This window comes from Hippocampus comes, unplaced genomic scaffold (assembly GCF_001891065.2).
Source record: "Hippocampus comes isolate QL1 unplaced genomic scaffold, H_comes_QL1_v1.1 scaffold20, whole genome shotgun sequence".
Taxonomy (NCBI): domain Eukaryota; kingdom Metazoa; phylum Chordata; class Actinopteri; order Syngnathiformes; family Syngnathidae; genus Hippocampus; species Hippocampus comes.
The window spans coordinates 1,083,128-1,102,616 of NW_017805462.1; the positions used below are offsets into that span (position 1 = coordinate 1,083,128).

Consider the following 19,489-nt stretch of genomic DNA (forward strand, 5'->3'; position numbering starts at 1 on the left):
GTATACTCTTTTTAGTACTCTTGGTCCAAAACACTGAGTGATGTATGATTCAATATTTTTGTTTTTGCGCTCTTGTTTTGGTATAAAGAAGCACAAGAACATTAGGAAAATGTTGAAATTAAATGAACATATCTTTTACAAAACATTTCATGAAGCACCTTACATTTCCTTCGACAAATGTGCAATTTACTTTTATCATTCACATATATGCATTGCAACTGATCCCACTGATTGTACAAACTTTAACAAGTAATTGGTTTTGAAAAATATAGTAATGCACTTTAAGATTAAACGAGATTTATCAAGAAAGGAAGTTTTAAACCATTTACACGTGCATATAAAATCTAAATGTAATCCCTGCCTACACCTTACAAACTAAGGAGCGTGCTATTAAATGTGTAAATGTGAGAGTGCTATTGATAGCGTCTGCTGTCATGGGTCTGTCTCAGTGATGGACTGAGGCTGCTGTTGTCTTCTTCTCTGATCAAAACAGTGTCCCTAGCGGATACTCAATGAATTGCACCTTATTAAAAATATTTATTCTGTGTCTTTTATGCATTTTCTTCACTTTTAAATTATCCTGTGGGGCCTGATTGAACGGCCCGCGGACCGTATGTTTGACACCACTGCTTTACATAATCATCTCGCGGGCCGGATTAAAGTCCTTTGCGGGCCGGATACGGCCCGCGGGCCGTACGTTTGACACCCCTGTCTTAGAACCATGAGTGATGCACTGAGTAAAATAATGGCCACGTGATGCGGCACAGATCCCGCAGAATGAAGAAGAGTTTGAGCTTCACGATAGTTCTTAGACACTGGTGAGTCCAAGAGAGGTAAAATATTTGCTCTGAAGCTTAAATTTATTAATACATATACATTGTGAAAAAAACGAGAACTTGGCCGTAAATGGACTTACAAGGTTTCCACCCAACATTGATGATTAATAACGATAAATATCTTTTGCTTCGTCGACATAATTGTGCAAAACATGGCCTTTGTTGGGTGGACAGCAAACATACCTCTCAGGCATCTACAAAAACAGAAAACAATTATTCTAAATCGTTTTTGATTAAAATGACCAATTCAATTGGCTGGCGACCAATTCAGAGTGTATCTAACCTACGGCCCTAAATCAGCTGTATAGGCTGCACCACGGTCATGACCCTCGGGAGGATAAGCGACATGGATAAGAGATGGATGGAAGGCCAAGTCAATAGAGTGAAATGGCTTAGAAGAGTTTTGAGGGTGTTCCACAAGATTCCTTCCTCAGCCCGCTGTAGTTGTTTTTTTTCTTACTGGCTATAAAAGTATTCTCCTGACATCAAGATAGTACATGTTCCAAAGTAATCCCACACCCATCCATGCTGTTTCATGGAAATTAGTGAAGTCCCTTCCCACCCTGGCAGAGGATACAAAGTGCACTTTGAGCTGTGTGTGATGTTTTCTTGGTGTGTGTGTGTGTGTGTGTGTGTGTGTGTGTGTGTGTGTGTGTGTGTGTGTGTGTGTGTGTGTGTGTGTGTGTGTGTGTGTGTTACGCAGGACTCCAAGCTTCCGGTGTCTCTGAGGAGCAACCTGGTGGACCTGTTCAGTCAAATCGAGAGGGAGTTTGAGAACCTTTACATTGAAAACCTCGAACGTAAGCTTTCTTTTAAGTCATAATAAGCGCGTCTGCTTTCCAACTGTCAAATAACAAGATGGTGGACCCTGTCCTCACTTATCTGCTGAAAAACATTTTTGTTTTTGTGTCCTGCCTAATATAAAAATATCAGTTCGTCTCTTTGGAACTTAGTTGTCGTGAGGTGAGCCTTTGTAGGTGATTGCAAAGCTTTTTAGACGGGCGTCAATGACTCTCATCTAGGTGTTAAACACATGTTGTGTTTGATGGACAGTTCGCCGAGAAATCGACACATTGAACGAGCGTTTGGCTGCCGACGGACAGACGGTGGAGGGTGTGGACTTGACCAAAGGAGCGCTGAAAACAAAGAGTGAGTCGCAGCAGACATTCTTCTCTTCTAAGCATTTGATTTTTTAATTTTTGTATTTTTTAACGTTGCTTTGTGACCCATACAGCGAGTCACAGTACCAGTCAGCTGTCACAGAAGCTGAAGACAACCTACAAGGCATCCACGAGCAAGGTAGCATTTCTTTTCACCTTCACATCATCATTAGGCGTCTTTCAGCCAGTAGGGGGTGCTGAGGAATCTTTTCAGAGTGTGATCTCAGTTGCACGTAACAAGATTGGTCATGTTCAGACCAAACAGAGATGTCTGTTTTGTGGGCGTCATCTAGGGCTACATTAATATAAAAACTTAGAAGTAAAGATAGACTTACAAAAATGGTAATTTAATGGACAAATGAGAGGATGGATATAGCTCACTCAGAAAAGCACTTTCTCAGCCATACGTACTGACCATCATGATAGACAGTTTCTCAACAATTTTTATAACAGCAGTTGTGAGAGACATGTCTACTAAATGTCATGTTCGGTAACAAAAAATGGTGAGAGCACAACTGTTTTGTTTTGTTTGTTTGTTTTTTGTGGCCTCCTCTGCTCGTAGCCGCGTTCAAACTCTTGCCACGCTCCCATCGTTGGCGGCGCCCTCAACTTCAGTGTGAGCGGCTGGGAGTTGTGGGGTGGAGACTCATGGGTAACTTGTCCATTTGTTCCCCTCAAACCCTTCACGCCCCCACCAACCAACCCGCTCCCTCCGTGCGCTGCCACTCATGAGCAGCCCAGCACTCGGCTCCACTCGCCCTCCCCCAGAGGCTTGCTCATTCAAATGTAGGACTTGAATTCAAATTTATGATTAATTACTCATAATCTTAACTCACTAATAAACAACATGAAGTTGCTTTTCTCGGGCTGCTACAATTTTGAGAACCTGACGTAAAACTAATGCACTTTCATAATAGTGCTCATTCTAGAACAGGAAGCCGTGGGTACAGGTAATGTACATTCACACAATTTAAAAAAATTGAATTAAATGACAAAATATTCAAACAAACATTATCAATCTGTCTAACCAAAGTTCTTTCCCTTAAAGCTAATATAATGTGAAACACCATTGATGTGGGAATGGAATTAGCGTCACCCAATCGATCAAAACATGTTCTCTGGGCATCCATATTGCTTTCATCAACAAATGGCCGCATTGTTTCAACCTAACATCACCATTTTGGATGTTGTGTTAAACGGAAACACACCACAAGTCAGTGTGCATCCGTTGGCTTTTTCTCACTTCCATCCAGCCGCCACAACTCAACAATCATAGTCACACTCTGCCTGTGCGTGGGAATAATTGTGTGAGGTGATGCATTTGCCCTTGCGTGCATTTAAGTGAGTATGTAAAAGTTAGTGTGAATGAGTGCCTGTGTGTGTGTGTACATTGGTGGATGTGCATACATGAACACGAGTGTGTGCAAGTGTGTTAAATGTTCAGTTTGTGACATTTGCCCACTTTGTTTCAGTTGGAATTTATTTAGTGGCCTGTGTCCAAAGCCAGCCCAGAGTCCAGTTTGTATCATTCCCGTCTTTAAAGTAAACATCTCAAGTATTCTTAATATTAATAATAATAATAATAATAATATTGTTGACCTGACTGACAACAATCGCAAATGTGACTTATTTTTGATTTTTTGGGGGGAAGGGGGGTAATCCTGCTGTGCCCACCGCTGCTTTGTTCATTAAAGTCCACTTCAGGTCCCACTCAAAGGGTTTTAATGACCAATGGGTTACGTGAAGGTGCACATGTTTATAATCAGCTAATCCTTATTAAAAATCTTGAATTATTAATTATTTAACATTGCAGCTGTTGCTTCTTTAGCCTTGGCTCGACAAGACCCCTGCTGAGCCCTGACCCTCACTTTCTTTCATCCACTTCCTGCTCGCAGGGTTCCTATGCAAGTCTTCATACGACTGGAGTGAGCAAAATAACTTTTGATATGACATTTCACCCAACAAAAATACAAAAAAAAAAAAAATACATCATATTCAGCAGAGATGATTTTTATTAAATGTGTAGATTTCTCGAGCTGCCTTTGTCTAGTCCAACTTGCAATCAGAAGAAGGTAAAATGCTGATGCGGCGAAACTGCATTACTACTGTATAGTGCGTGCTATTATTTAGAATGTCGGACTTTGAACAGGATGCTGCCGTAATAAAAGCCTGCATTCTGGAATACTCTTCGCCAAACTTGTAATGTGCATCTATTCCAGGAAAGCAATGACTGTTTTGCACTTTTTTTAAGGGGGGGGGGGGTCGAAGACTCAGTGGTTATAGAAAGCCGGGACAAAATTTAGACCTAACAAAAAACTGGAAAAACTTGAAAACTAGGGCAATGAAAATCAAGGTTCCAGTATATTAACTCGTGTAAAACAGTTCTACATTTGCCAACTGAAGTATAATCATGCCCACCAGTCCAGAAGTGTGTGTGGACTTGTATAGGAACCCTGCAGAACTCCCACGTGCTCTACTAGTTAACTATGTGTCTGTCTCTCAGATTGTGTCCAGTTTCAAAGCCACCACATCCCGAGCCGTATGCCAGCTGCTCAGAGAGTATGTGGGCCACCGAGACGGCATCTGGGACCTCAGCGTGACGCGGATTCAGCCCACCGTGCTCGGCACCGCATCTGCAGGTAACCAGCACCCTGTATTCACCTTGGTTTTTCACTTTTGTTTGCATTTTTTATTCATTTAGGACTCACTCTATAAATTGAAGGATGTCTTTGTCCATCCATGGAATTCTGATGTAATAACAATGTAGTAACATTAATTTATTTTCAAGTATGATTTTTTTTTTCATGATATCTTTAGGTTACATGTGAACATGTAAGATGAGTATGAAATGGTATAGAAGTATGTTTTGTTTTTGTTTTCTATAGATGGATAGATCGATCGGAATAAATGTGATTACAGTAATGCCTTGTTTATCGCGGCGGTCCAAATGTTTTTTGTTTTGCGGTAGACCACACGGCCATGTTGTGGAGCATTGAGACGGGCAAATGTCTCCTTAAGTATCTGGGCCACCAAGGATCAGGTAATACAAGTGTCGTCATTTCTCTTCCAAATGTGCACGTTGAAGAGATGACTCAAGTGTTTTATGTTTCCTCTCTTCTCCTCAGTCAACTCCATCAAGTTTCACCCCACTGAGCAGATGGCGCTAACAGGTAGCCGCTATTCCCGTCACAGACCAAATGACACCAAGCAGACATACATATAAATGTTAACATTTCAAATAGCCTCAAATTGCCATGAAAGCAGAAATGTGGTTTCACCACATCGCCAGGAACACAAAAGGGCAGTCGTCACGATTTATAAATTAGACAGTAAACAACGTCAATAGACAAATTTCAACTCTAATTCCTTCACAAAGTGATCTTCAATTGATTTGTTGCTCCTCAGCCTCCGGTGACCAGACAGCTCATGTGTGGCGGTTCCTGGTGCAGCTGCCCACGCCGCAGCCCGTCACCGACGTCACCGTAAGCATTCATGACATCTTGATTTGCACACAGACTCCCATATTTGGAAGCGATGCCATCGAGATTCTTTACTATTATGATGTATCTAGCCTGCAGTTGTCTTCCACAAATTGATGTTAAGCATTTGACAACGTCCGACTGCCTACGAGGCAGTGAATGATCTCTCAAGCTCCCTCCACCTCTCGTGACCTCATCACCCAATCCCAACATCAACATTTCACCAGCAGCCCTGCGAGGACGAAGTGGAGTTCTCCGACAAAGATGACGCAGACACGGAGGCGGACGGGCCCAACGAGTGCCCGTCGGTGCGCGTGCCCAGCACCACGTTGCGCAGCCACCAGGGCGTGGTGATCGCCGCCGACTGGTTGGTGGGCGGCAAGCAGGTAGTGACGGCATCCTGGGACCGGGCAGCCAACCTCTACGATGTGGAGACGTCGGAGCTGGTGCACTCGCTCACCGGTAGGACCCGTCGGCGACTCCATGCGTGAACAACTGATGTTAATTGAGCCTCTGAGAACTAGCGTGTGACGCGACGCATGTCTGTGCGCAGGTCACGACCAGGAGCTGACGCACTGCTGCACGCACCCCACCCAGCGACTTGTCGTCACCTCATCCAGGGACACCACCTTCAGGTTGTGGGACTTCAGAGACCCGTCCATACACTCTGTCAACGTCTTCCAAGGACACACGGAGTACGTCTTCACACACGCACACAAACCCGATTTTTTGCTAATTTTGTTTTTGTTGTTCTTTTGGAACATTTTACAACTGTGTATTTGATACAACTAAAGTATTTGAACAGTATTTTTGGTTTTTAATCCAAAGTCAGGACAGCCATAAAACATTTCCTGAATAACTTTTGATGCCTTAGTTTAAGGCACTTTGGGATTTTGTATGGTACTTGTCATCTGTTAGCCTGGATGTTGTTTGACTCCCGTTGGTCCCTCCTTGCTGCAGCACGGTTACATCAGCCGTGTTCACAGTGGGTGACAACGTGGTGTCGGGCAGCGACGACCGCACCGTTAAAGTATGGGACCTGAAGAACATGCGCTCACCCATCGCCACCATCCGCACGGACTCGGCCGTTAACAGGTATGAGACTCAATGATTTTGGCGTCACGGGCAACGTGTTGGACTGAAGTGGAGTTTTCTGTCCATTATCCTGTTAATTCAAGGAATAGTTCCAATGATTTTTTTAATTTTTTTTATTTTTTTTTTTATGTCTGTGTGTAGGATCAGCGTGTCGGTGAGTCAGAGGATCATCGCTCTCCCTCACGACAATCGGCAAGTCCGACTCTTCGACATGTCCGGCGTGCGCTTGGCCAGACTACCGCGCAGCAACAGACAGGTCAGTGATTGACGGATGAAAAATGACCAGGAACCTACATTTAGCACGGGGTTGGAGACCACTTAAAAAAAATGTAGTCTTTGTCTTCCCACACAGTTTCGATACAAAACACAGATAAACTTAGTCAGTCTGTTCTAATTCTCTCCATGTCACAAGAAAAATGTGACATCACTTTGAGGAAGCAACAAGAAGAAATTCTCGCCTCAAATGAGAACTGTTGCAAGACAAAAGAGAATCAATTAAACATCGATATTTAAACATCAAAATGTTCAACCAAACCATATCATGTCATCTGAGAAAAGTCACCTTGACCACCTGGGGATAGTATCATACAGACATGCAGCACAACTCTTCAGCAGTAATATTAGCCATTCTTCGCAGAGGATCAAGAACATGTTCCCTGAATATCTGAGTATTGTTCTATTATCTGTCTACATGTGTCGCTGAATTCAATTATCAGTTGCTTAAAGGGTTGACTGTTGTGTTTAAGTCGGGTCAGTACTGAATACTGTGTGTGTGTGTGTGTGTGTGTGTGTGTGTGTGTGTGTGTGTGTGTGTGTGTGTGTGTGTGTGTTTTCCAGGGCCACCGGCGTATGGTGTGTTGCTCGGCATGGTGCGAGGACAACGCCTCGTGCAACTTGTTCACATGCGGCTTCGACCGGCAGGCCATCGGCTGGAACATCAACATCCCGGCCTTACTGCTGGAGAAGTGACCCCCGCCAAGCATGCCGCCCGACCGACCCCCTGGAATCTTGCCTGGCTTTACTTGTCGACGCGCCACGTGAGTTTTCATGCGTCCATCGAAAGTGGCATAAATGCAACAGCTCGGCTTCTCGAGCGGGAACTGGCAGCAATGTACACTGAGCACTCTGTGTGTGTGTGTGTGTGTGTGTGTGTGTGTGTGTGTGTGTGTGTGTGTGTGTGTGTGTGTGTTTTAAAATGAGTCCTCCATCAAAACAGTGTGCCATTGATGGAAAAACAAGCACAACCCGCTTCCATGCACAAAGCCTCACAACAGTTGTTTGGGTTTATTGTAGTCGAGAACAATGACAACTATTGCCCAAATATTTTTTTTTTTCTTCTCAAGGTACACAATCCCGCGTCGTAACATTAGCTGCACTACTACAAAAATGTAGTGAGATCCTTACGACTATGTGTGAACTGTCTGAGTCAAACCAACATGGCCGACTTCCTGTACCGTTTTGGGCATGGGTCCTTCTGTGCTTATGATCGATACATCCACCAAATTCCATGTAGATTGGTTACGCAATGTCAAACGTGTCACTGTTCTATTTATTTCTATATTTATTTCTCAACTCAACTCAAATGTATTTATAGACCTTTGGATTTGGATTTTCCTGTAAAGTTAAATACAAACATTTAAAGCAAGATGAATAAGCGTGCAAAAATATCCGTTGGACCCAAGGATTTTTTTTTTTTTTTTTTTGCAAACTACCGGCAAAAAAAAATGAACAAATACTTAAATTATACCAAATCTCCAAACTGTAAGTAATGTTTGTAAATTTCCGCATGTGTCCCTAATGTGGCCAGAGATCTGCACATTAGTTTGCCCCAGGTGACAAAAGTTCGTTGCAGTTGCTGCATATGGTCCGTTTAGAGTATTTCGGAAGTCACGACATACCTGAACAGTGTTCATCCAATTGCTCAGTTTGTATTAGTAGTTAATGGGCTGCCCCCTGCTGGTCTGGAGTATCATGTACGATTAGTTCTTATAGGGGAAAAAAAACAGTAAAGATGTGAAAATTGTCTTCGTGGTGCTAGAACGACTTAAAATAGCGTGTGTGTGTGTGTGTGTGTGTGTGTGTGTGTGTGTGTGTGTGTGTTTAAACATTGCATTCTTACTGCCTTGTGCGGGAAACAAAAACAACAAGACGAAAGTGTATAAAAGGTGTAAAAAGTCTTCAATGTCACAACGTTTCTCTTCTGGAGGACTTTCAAGTGCCGAAATTAAATCAATCCATAAACCAGTCAACAAGTCCACCATTAAAAAAAATCATTCCGGTGTGAATTTATCACAATTAGAATTGTCACAGTTAAAAACTAAATTGTGAAATAATTTGATGCCCACTTTTTTGTGTATGTTAAATTAATTGGTAGTTTATTGAATTAATTATTTAACTGTTACATATTGGCACTTCTTAGTCCTCCATAGTCTGTTTGCATCATGAATGAGATGTAATCTCTCTCTCTCACACACACACGCACACACACGCACACACACACACACGCACACACACATATATATAAAACTGCTAAGATTTTTATTTTGTGTTTATTAGCCACTTTAACCCCAAATTGCTATTTGACCCTAGTGATCAACATTTAAAAACATGCACACACACACACACACACACACACACACACACACACACACACACCAAAAAAAAGGATACAGAATACATATTTAATGTGCAACCAGTCAGTTAATTCAGTTGGATGCTCAGTTATTATCGCTACGCTCTTGTTCAATAACCACTAATAAGTCATAAAACATTTTTAAAATGAGACAACAAGCAGCCATCTGGTTTTGACGTCAACATGGTCATGTTGTAAACGTTTGTTTCCTTTCTAGCAGTCTTTTATGGAACGAAAAAGAAAGCTCTCCTTCACCCTGTCGTATGTGAAATTAAAGCCAGTAAAATGCTGCTATTTAGTGCGCTTTTGTTATCAATGTTATTGTAATGATGTCACTTTGTTACCCGTCAATCCAAATAAAACTACAGTAGTTGACCCGACACCACTTTTTTTTTCTTCTCTCTTACGTCTGTCTCCCCCTATTGAACACTCGCCAACACCACCCACTTGTAATAATGATTTCTTTACGATACGGAAATAGTCGTGACAATATGTTGTTTATTTACATTAGAATGAATGACGTAGGACATCCCTCTCCTCCTCAAAATGTCGCAGTTGCTTCATGACAAGGCTGCGCTCTTCCAAATAACACTTTGCAAATAACATAACATAAAACAATAATACAGTTAACAGACAAAAATAGTCACGTCAAATTAACACTGCCAAGAAATGTATCAACAAACCATTCTTGTTCAACTGTTTGACAATATTTTCTTATGCTTTGACGAAAACGGCATTGACTAAAACGACATGTAAATAATCATCAAATGAGTCATTTACAATTACATATGCTAATTATGAGTTTCCCAAGTATTTTTCAGTGCTTCACTGAGCTATCTTTGCAAAATACGGGAAGCTTAACTTGCCCGACTTTGCATTCTAAATCTCAAATACGATTATTGCTATTAGTTAAAATGCAATTCAAAAGTCTTCCTGAGATAAGACTCTTTAATTTAGAAGTTAATTATTGTGAAAATTTCTGATTGTTTTTAATGAAGCTAACATGTTTTTGGGACGTGAGAAGGGGAAAAAAAAGACAATGCAAACTTCCGTAGGAAGACCCCAGCCCAAATTCGAACCCAGAGCCTCGAAATGCAAGTCAGACACGCTCACCACTTGCCCTTGTTTTCAGAACGACATCACATATTGACACTCCGTCGTCCTCTGCGCCTTGAGAACTTTGCATAAGTTTCCTGTTCCACGTTCCGAGTCCCGCGTTCCGCACGGAGGCGACAAATTGCCGCACGGCCTTCTGGTACGGACCGGCCGCTCGCTTCCAAGCGCCGTGCGTCCTCAGCATGTCCTCTGACGTCCATTCGTTGAGCTGAGGGACGAGGCAAAAGGACACTAAGCAGCTGCTTTGGGACCAAGGTTGTTAGAGGTCATGAAGTCACTACGTAAATGACTAAGTAAAATTGAAGAATCAATTTTGCTCACGAAATAAAACTGAAAATGTTTTGGGGGGAAAAAATTGAAACTAAAATCTATTTTCTAAATAAAACGAAACAGTGATTTTAGCAAAAATATGTTTTCGTCCGTCAATTAATATTGCACATGAGCTTTCGCATTTATTTGAAATTTATTTATTTCAGTATTGCAGAGGAAGAAAAGCAGTCATTTAAGAAATGTAGATTAGTTTATTACACAATACTTGGTGAACTTTTTTTTATCTTGCATTTGACAAATTCTACATTTATATATAATGAAAATAAAACTAAAACTAATAAAAGGCAAACTTGAAGTATTCGACAAAATAAAAACCTTCTGTAAAAATTAATTAAAACTATCTGGATTAAAAAAAAAAAAAAAAAAAAGTCAAAAAGAAATGAACACTAACTACAATGAAAAATCCCCAACTATTACAACCCTGTTTGGAGCCCGTGAGGCAAACAGTATTTCTTGTTGCCAAGAAATTTTGAACATGTTCAAAATCATGATTATATATAGTTGATCCTAGGGCTGAAACAATCATTTTAAATACTCTCTCCCAAGTTTGTGCTTCTTTTTGCTGATCTAAGCATTTTGTAAATCCGGCCCAAACTCAGTACTCGCTGTGTATTCATTTAGTCAGGTGGCCAGAATGTATTTACCTGCCTGTGAAGACGCTGCCAGCGGGCAAAAAAACGACGGCCGCTGAGTCTGGATGGCATCCCACAGCGGCTCTGTAAGCCCGACGAGGTGCTGAGCTCCTCCACGTCACTGTCGCCGCCGCTCCAGTTTACGCTGATGCGCGACGAATTCCCGCATGCGCGCAGCTCGACCGTTCTTAGACCTGAAACGAACATCTGCGCTTACAGTCAACTGCATACTTGCGCGGTTTGGCACCCTTCCTGTTACTGTCCAACTTCACTTGTCAGTGTTAATCTGCAAAACACTATTTGGCAAGACCCTATCTTGGCTCTTTGCTCACCATGCATACCACCACCCACATTCAGTTCCAGCAGTTTTCTTCACCTTTTCGTTCCCAAAGTCGGCGCTACATTTGGTCAATCTTTTTTTCATTTTTCACCCCAAATCAATTAAAGGTTAAATAAGACAAATTGGCCACTGACAGGAAGAGTTGCTAACTCCCAAGTTTGACCATTTTTAAGTGAATTGCAGAAATAAATAGGAAGAAATGCAAAATGAATTAGCCCATTAGTTCTCAGTGATTTAATTTAACAAATATATTTTAAAAGCATTATTAGGTTTGTGTTCTCCGATAAGTCATCATTTCTTCTGATCACATATGATGACCAAAACCAAATTTTGGTTTTGGTTCCCCAACTGTTCATGGGTCGATGTCAGGTCAATTTTTTTTCTTTGTGTTTGCAAGTCAAACTTTTTGTTCCAAACAAAGGAGAAAATAATGTTATGATTGAGTGTAATGCCTTCTTAAGTGGGCAAGGAGAGCCACAGTCCATCCCAGCATCGTATAATGCGTACACGCAAGCAGAGGCAGTTGTCGCCTGTAAGGCGCGGCGTGGCGTTTATTGGGGGCGAGGCGGCGAGCCAGGACGCGTTGCAGGTGGCCCGTGTGGCTCAACGTGGCCACCGTCAAGCTCTGAAGGTACACAGGCTCCACCAGGTGAGACATCAGCGCCCCCTGCAGGCCTACGGCACACCACCTGTTGCACACACACCCACAATCTGAGGTATAAGAAGTCTTAAGTCCAAGGCCCGGACTAAGAAAGATCAGTATATCGAAGACTAGTATACGTCTTCAAGAATTTCAGAGTAGTTAAAAGTCCAAGACGAATAATTCTATCGAGTAGCATCAAGTACAAATAAGACTAAGAAGTCCGAGACTAGTCTAAGACCACAGTCGTGTACATTCGTCGACATCTAGTCTACCGAAGGCTGAGGGTAGTTAAAATCCAAGACTAAGGCTCACGGTAACAGCAGTAAGTCTAATACTAGTCGAAGTCTAGTATTCAGTCACTTTTAAGAGTACTTATAATTCAGTCCAACACAGAAGAGTCATTGCAGTCACTCTCAGACTACACCAGTCGAATTCCAAATCTCTTGTCTCAGTCCAAGATAAATTCTGTTAAAGACTAGAAAAGGCCACCAATGAGCATCCAGTGTGCCACTCACTTGGCGATTTTGTCCGTGCAAGACATGCTGACTTGAGCTTTACCCGGTGACACGCCTGCCCTCTTCTGATTGGCCGACTGAGCTGTGACGGGCAACGTTCCCTGGCCGCCGACCACCTTTGACCTCAGGCCACAGCGCAACACATTTGTCATCACGGAGGCTAATGACACACAAACGTATATATACACACACACACACACACACACAAGGTCACTTGTGAACACGTCATCACTATGGGAAGTTTCTTGCGATTACTCTGAGGCCTAGTCATGGTTTTCTTCTTGGCCTTGCAGTAATGTTAGACTTAATCGAACCCTTGTTGAAATTACTGTAATATTCACCCTTGGACTTGGATTAATCTTGGATGTAGATTTAGTCTTAATTAAATTAGGCCTGGCTAAATTTCTCACGTGAGATGTGGTTTTCGTATGGACAGTTGAGTCTGGCATCTCCACATGGTGACGAGGTAACAAACATGTGGAGTCCAACGTGGTCTCGCAGCCTGAAGACCCTTCGGCGACCAGTCGCTCGTTCAAAGATGGACACCCACCCAACGTCAATCTTGTCTGGAGGACTTTATCAAAAAAAACGTACTGTTAGATTTGCTCTTGGATTTAGATTAGTTTTATGCCTACTTAGATCATTTTTGATCTGGACCTCAGATCAAAAATGAGGTGACCTGTGACCACCATTGCCAATTTTATATCATTTACACAAGTCTTAAACTTCTGTATTAGTCTGGGACACAGACTAATTTTAGACTGAAACTACTCTTAGGCAAATGATGGATTTAGTAGTGATCGATTAAGTTAGATTTCTTTTAGACTAGTTTTGACATTGCCAGCTACAGTCTGAGACATTATTTAAGTACTCATACACTCCGTCTTTGACTAATCATTAATTTAGTCATCTCTTGGTCTTAGACTTAATTTGTAGATTTAGATGAGATTATTCTGTTCTATTAAACTAGTCTTGTACATGATTAGATACGTAAATCGTGACCTTAAGACTACTGGACAGTTTTACTTTGAGCTCTATATTAGTCTTGGATTTAACCTAGTGTTTGACTTGCTTTGATTACTCTTACTACTATTACCTAATTCCTGGGTATAGACTAGGCTTGGACCTATTTAGATAACTTTTAGACTTCGTCTTTGACTGAGTTTAACGACTGATAAACGGAATCTTTTTACCGTATCAGAAGCATCTCCAGTTGAGCGTATAAGAAGCGTAACAGCGCCCTCCTGCACACAACCTCGGCATGACAGTCGTGCAGCGCACTGTCATCGTGACAGACTCCATCCCAGTCCAAACACTTGGTCCCCGTTGCCATGGAAACCACCTCAGCCGAGCTCACCTCAAATCCTGGAAGCAAAATGATTCCAATGATTTGCTCGAAGGAACGAGAGCGACTTCTTGTCTTTCTTAACTCTTGACAACCTGTCGTCATGATAATGGCGGCCATGTTGTGTGTGGCGAGGCTTTGGTCCATCAGCTGCTGGCATTTTTGTCTTGTTAGCTGGAAGATGTATTCTGCAAAGAACTGTAAACAACAACAAACAAGTCGGCAGCAAATACTGTAGTTAATAATAAACATCAAACGTTTACGTGAATCATTACACCAGCCAATGAAGGAGTGAGTTTCAGTGGCGACGGTGACACAAGGTCGTGCGTAACCAGCGTGTGAAACAATTATCTTTGGGATTATTGTGCCGTCACGGTGTCTTGGTCGGCTGCCCGTCCGCCGCAGTTGCTAATCTTCACTAATGATCATCGCTAATGCTAATGTGCGCTAATGCGTCACGCCGCCTGATTGACAGCCCATGCTCTAAAATCACTTGGATGCTCCTCTGTCACCATGCCAATCATTCATACGAGCGGGATGAAAGAAGGAAGGAAAGAAGGATGAGGAAAGGAAGAAGACGGCAAGTGAAGGAACAAAGATCGAGTGACCGAAAGAAAGAAGAAAGGGGGGAGAAAAGACAGCACGGAAGGAATGAAGGAAATACAAATGGAAAAAGTAAGGAAGGCTGGAGAGAAGAATATAGCAAGTGAGGGAAGGATGGAGAGAAGGCAGCGGTTGAAGCAAGGAGTAGGAAAGGGGGAAGGGAGGAGGTACAGAAGGAAGGACAGGACCAAGGATCAACAGAGAGATTCTCGGATGCTGTATTTGCTCCACCTGAGGTCCAGATTGGGGGACTCGCTCTGACCTACAATCTGCTCATCCAGTCAGAGAATGAGTGTGACTCTAACCTGGGGCAATTGCTTTTTATCCTCGAGCAGACCCATCATCTTCCTCTCGGGGCTGACGTCGTAGAGCGAGCGCAGAGCGGCAGCAGCCGCCCGGGCCTTGGCGGCTCTTTTACTTCGGCCGCAGCCTTCGAACATCCGCCCGTCCACCCGCACAGCCGCAAAGAAACGCCTCTCCGGCCGGCCGGGAACTCGTTCAATCAGGCAGAAGTAGCGCAGGCCCGGTCGCAGTTCACCGAGCAGCCCAATGGGATCGAAACACCCCAAGACCCAGGAACTGACCACTCCTCGGGGGCAGGATTGATTGCCATTTCGGGGAAATACCTCCTTCCTCGCTGAGTTGCAGGTCCAGTTTTCACCTTCTACCCAAAGAACAACAGCCAATCACAAACAGAAAACCTTGAGACTGACGAGGATTCCAAAATACCTCTTGCACACTGGGCTTCAGGAGCTTTGCTTAAACCATAATGGAATATCCAACTCCAGAAAAGAATTTAATTCAGTTTTACTTAGGTAGCCCCAAATAATGACAGGAGCAATATCAGGTCGACTTACACATGCAGCAGGTGAAAAATCACACGCGCCACTGATCGAAAGAACAAGATTCCGGATACAAGTGGCCAAAATGAGTTTCCTCTGCAGGGCGTCAGGTCTCTCTCACTTAGAGATAGATAGAAGCTCTGTCAACCGCGAGGGGCTCAGAGAGGAGCCCAATGAGGTGGCTCGGACATCTAATTAGAATGCCATGTGAGCGCTTCGATGAAAACAAAGGCCAGATTTGAAGGAGGGATTTGAGGGCCACGTGAATTTGGTGGTGCGTGGTCGAGTCGCGCCGAAGTCACGTCATTTTGCCTTCAAATTCAGCGTACGGATTTGGATAGAGCTGATGTCTCCCATTTGGCCTGGGAATATTTTAGGATCTCTCTGTAAAAAAAAAAATGTAGGAGAACGGAAGCAACCTGAGCCCAGTTAAGATGAAGAAGGTCGATGGACGAATGGACAATTCAAGAAAGAAAAGTTCCAACAACAAAATCCAATGTTACAGGTAGGAACACGACACACATGCTTCCAACGTAGCACCCGCGGCTAACTTCGGCTTGATTACAGTGCATGTTAAGTACAGTTCACGTCTCGTACACGTGAGGGGTGTGGCTTCGGTCAGAGACCCGAAGGGGAATTAGTGAAGTGAGACTACCGCGGTGGGTTCTGCAAACTAACAACCATAATAAACGAGGAACTACTCTTAACTACTGCCGTCATTGATGTCACATGGGTTCCTGATTGGGTGCATGCTGAAAACGTGTTGATGCTTGATGATCATCTCTGCTTTAATAGTTTTGCCGGAATATTGTGGCATGGATATGCAATTATGAAAGCCTTTTTAAAGTGGGCCGTCATTTATTTAAGTGTGAGTACTTTTGCCACCTGTGTCGTCCGTGGAGAACATTTGTGACCGATCCAATTGGTCCTCCGTGAAATCGTCTGCGGCGCTCTCCACGCCCTCCGAGCCTGCATCGGGGAACTGGGCGAAGGACTTGAGAGCCAGCTCGGCTGCCCTCGTCTTGGCCTGTTTTTTGGTGGATCCCCTGCCCTCAAAGCGGAGGCCGTTGACGTCCACGCTCACCGCAAACACAGGTGCGTGCGGGGGGCCCGTCTGCGACACAGCGTCGTAGCGCAAACCAGGCCGCTGCTTGTTCAACCGGACCACCGAGTTGGTCTTCCGAGTGAGGGACTGCGTTGTCCTCGGACACGCCGGATGCCCCGTTTGGGGGCACTTCTTCTCTGAGGCTGCCGTCCCCCTCCGGTGGTCTCGTCGGGCGCATGTGCTTGGTGGCTGGCGCTTTTTCAGGTGGTCTCCTCGGTCATAAATCTTCTCCGCCTCCTCACTGCTCCTACCTGACGACACGGTTGTCACGTGAAACAATCGAATTAAAACGATTCATCTGTTCCAGCCCCCTCCAAAGCACCACTGAATTTTTATACATTTAATAATGTGAAACAACCCTACAATATGTACAATTTTTTTTTTTTAAATAGCAGAATAAAAGAGAATGTAAAGCAGCAAGGGATGAGTAATTGATGGAAATATGAAGGAAGGAAAGACAGAGCGAGAAGAGAACAAGGGAAGGAAATATGAAGGAAGGAAAAAAAATTCAAAACTTTAAAAACCAAAAGTAAGAGCAGACAACTGTTTAAAATAAAAACACTGTAATAAAAAGTTTAAAAGTGAGTGTAGGAGGACAGCAAGTGAAAGAATGAAAGCGGCAATGGAGAGAGGAAGATGATGCAAATGACACTGGAAATCCGGTCGTCCATTTGTGAAATGAGCAAACAGAAGAGGAGGAATTACCGAAGTGACATATGGTACCAACAAAAAATCAAACAATAATCTCCTCTTTTGTGTTTCAATTTAATAACTTTTTGATCAGATGTGATGGGAAAAAAATCTAAAATGCGTTTTATTCCTTTTTTTTTTTTTGCTTTTAAAGTAAATTGCAAAAATCACACAAACTCAAGTTTCAAACACACGAATAATCCTTGTTGGTTGACACGGTCAAGCCATCGTCGGTAGCATTAGCATCTGCTCAAGTAAGTGAACCATTTGCGGAGCGAAAAAAAATGCGTGTGCGTGCTGTGCGTTAATGAAAATGGAAGTTGGCTTAGTGGGGGGGGGCGCTTTGAATAAAAACGCGGGCCTTCAAAGCAAAAAAAAAAAAAAAAAAGGCCATCAAACTGTAATCTGCCGCCTTTTGTCGGGATTAGCAAAAAAACAACGATGAGGCACAATGGCACACTAATCCCCCCCGCTCGAACCCGTGACCTGTTGATGGCGTAATTACGACAACGGGCGGCCATCTGCCGACACAACCGCGTCTCCCGTCCCGTTTGGCGCTGACAGCAAAATTTCAGCAATCAACTCACTCGCTGACAAACTCGACCGTCCTAATCCAGTCGTATCACATTTGTTCATCAGAGATGCAAATCGATTTTTCCTCCATGAATTCTTTGCACTCATCCCGAAACTACTTTCGTTTTCTTTTTCTCCAGCACATCAGGTGCATAATAAAAACAAGATGTCATATATCATGTAATATTTATCAATGAAGGGTACAGCAACAGGTGGGATTTTTTTTTTCTTCCTGAAACGACATCGCTACGAATGAGAAAACACGGTAAAATCCCGATGGCGCAAGCTTTTATGAGTTAAACTTCAAAACACACACGTTAAAAAAAAGAAGAAAATATCGCAAAACCCGATGTGCCATCCAAAAATGAACACATATTTGAATCAGCGTCAAAAATACTTTAAGTGACAGATAAAACCGCATCTGGGATTCAGACGTGCCCTTGACCAGTGTAATTACAAATTATGACATAATTTTACAATTGAGAGTTGCTTTGAGGAGTTTCATTAGTTTACAATTTGAACGTAAAACGCGTTTTAATCTTGTTACCGTAATAAACGACTTTTGTAGCGCATCATCTTTACCTGATAGTATATTAACAGTAATGATAATGATCATATTGGTGATTATACTCCGACTGCATGACAACGCTGAGAAGAACACAAAGAATTTTGGAGTGAAAACACTAAAAGGTTGACATGAAATACGATTCCAATGATAAATAGGAATTATGAAAGTACTCACCTGTGACTCTGCTCCTCCTCTTCCTCCTTCTCTTGCTCTTCCTCCTCACGTCTGTAACTTCATACGTGTCCATAACGTGTGCAAAAGATTCTGAATTTGAATGATAAGAAATAATACAGACTTGTACTTCGTGCACCTTTGCGTGGCGTGTTTGCGGAGTGAGAGGAAGCAGCGTTGCGGTAACACACACACACACGCACACACACACGCACACACGCACCCACACACACCGGCCACGCCCCCCGTCCCTTGATTGACAGGGGCATGTTTGACACGCGGAGGAAAAATGGTTCAGGAGCAAAATCTGAATATAAAAAAACGTACTGGTTGAAGATTAGATGACAATTCAACATCACTTTTGGATCTTTGTTTAATATATTGGAAGTGCCAATATCAATACCCGCCCGCCCTCACACGTCTTCATCATCATCGGCATCAACATCACCCTTGGTCGTCATCATCATCTTCATTGTTTCCTCATCATCGTCGTCATCATCTTGACTGACGATGAGATCCTCATCCTTTTTGTTGTCACTTTTCACATCACAGTCGTCATCAATGTGACGGTCAAAATCTTCATCGACATAATTATCCTAATCTTCATCATCATCATGATCTCCATCGTCACTTTCATGATCCTCATCGAGATCATATTCATCGAGATCATAAGATAAGATAAGATAAGATATCCTTTATTTGTCCCACACTGGGGAAATTTACAGCCTTCAGCAGCAAGATTGTGGGTAGAAAGAAGAGAAAAGAAAACACAGTTCAATTAAGTGCAATATAAAATTGAACTTATTGACCTTGA

The 19,489-nt window shown here is 42.9% G+C and overlaps 2 protein-coding genes across 3 annotated transcripts in view; one reads left to right on the plus strand and one right to left on the minus strand.

Annotated features, from left to right (window-relative positions):
* The window catches only part of LOC109518854 (WD repeat-containing protein 37), a 13,969-nt gene extending 4,778 nt beyond the window's left edge, over window positions 1-9,191 (plus strand). Inside the window, exons 3-14 of one of the 2 annotated variants that reach the window (XM_019874962.1) lie at window positions 1,540-1,636; window positions 1,890-1,985; window positions 2,071-2,135; window positions 4,500-4,635; window positions 4,965-5,036; window positions 5,122-5,166; window positions 5,402-5,478; window positions 5,703-5,937; window positions 6,029-6,170; window positions 6,436-6,570; window positions 6,712-6,826; window positions 7,408-9,191. In XM_019874962.1, the coding sequence (XP_019730521.1) occupies window positions 1,540-1,636; window positions 1,890-1,985; window positions 2,071-2,135; window positions 4,500-4,635; window positions 4,965-5,036; window positions 5,122-5,166; window positions 5,402-5,478; window positions 5,703-5,937; window positions 6,029-6,170; window positions 6,436-6,570; window positions 6,712-6,826; window positions 7,408-7,539 (1,347 nt within the window). In that variant the 3' untranslated portion in view covers window positions 7,540-9,191. The remainder of the gene's footprint in view (window positions 1-1,539; window positions 1,637-1,889; window positions 1,986-2,070; window positions 2,136-4,499; window positions 4,636-4,964; window positions 5,037-5,121; window positions 5,167-5,401; window positions 5,479-5,702; window positions 5,938-6,028; window positions 6,171-6,435; window positions 6,571-6,711; window positions 6,827-7,407) is intronic. The other variant, XM_019874963.1, reaches the window with a different exon arrangement.
* A 308-nt stretch (window positions 9,192-9,499) lies between these two features.
* LOC109518855 (double-stranded RNA-specific editase B2-like) lies at window positions 9,500-17,003 on the minus strand. Its single transcript, XM_019874964.1, has 8 exons — window positions 15,032-17,003; window positions 14,219-14,321; window positions 13,972-14,143; window positions 13,189-13,352; window positions 12,779-12,938; window positions 12,128-12,309; window positions 11,293-11,474; window positions 9,500-10,526 (listed from the first exon to the last, which is right to left on the minus strand). Exons 1-8 carry the CDS (start codon window positions 15,164-15,166, stop codon window positions 10,302-10,304), a joined length of 1,323 nt encoding a protein of 440 aa, XP_019730523.1. The 5' UTR covers window positions 15,167-17,003; the 3' UTR covers window positions 9,500-10,301.
* Window positions 17,004-19,489: the final 2,486 nt, after the last annotated feature.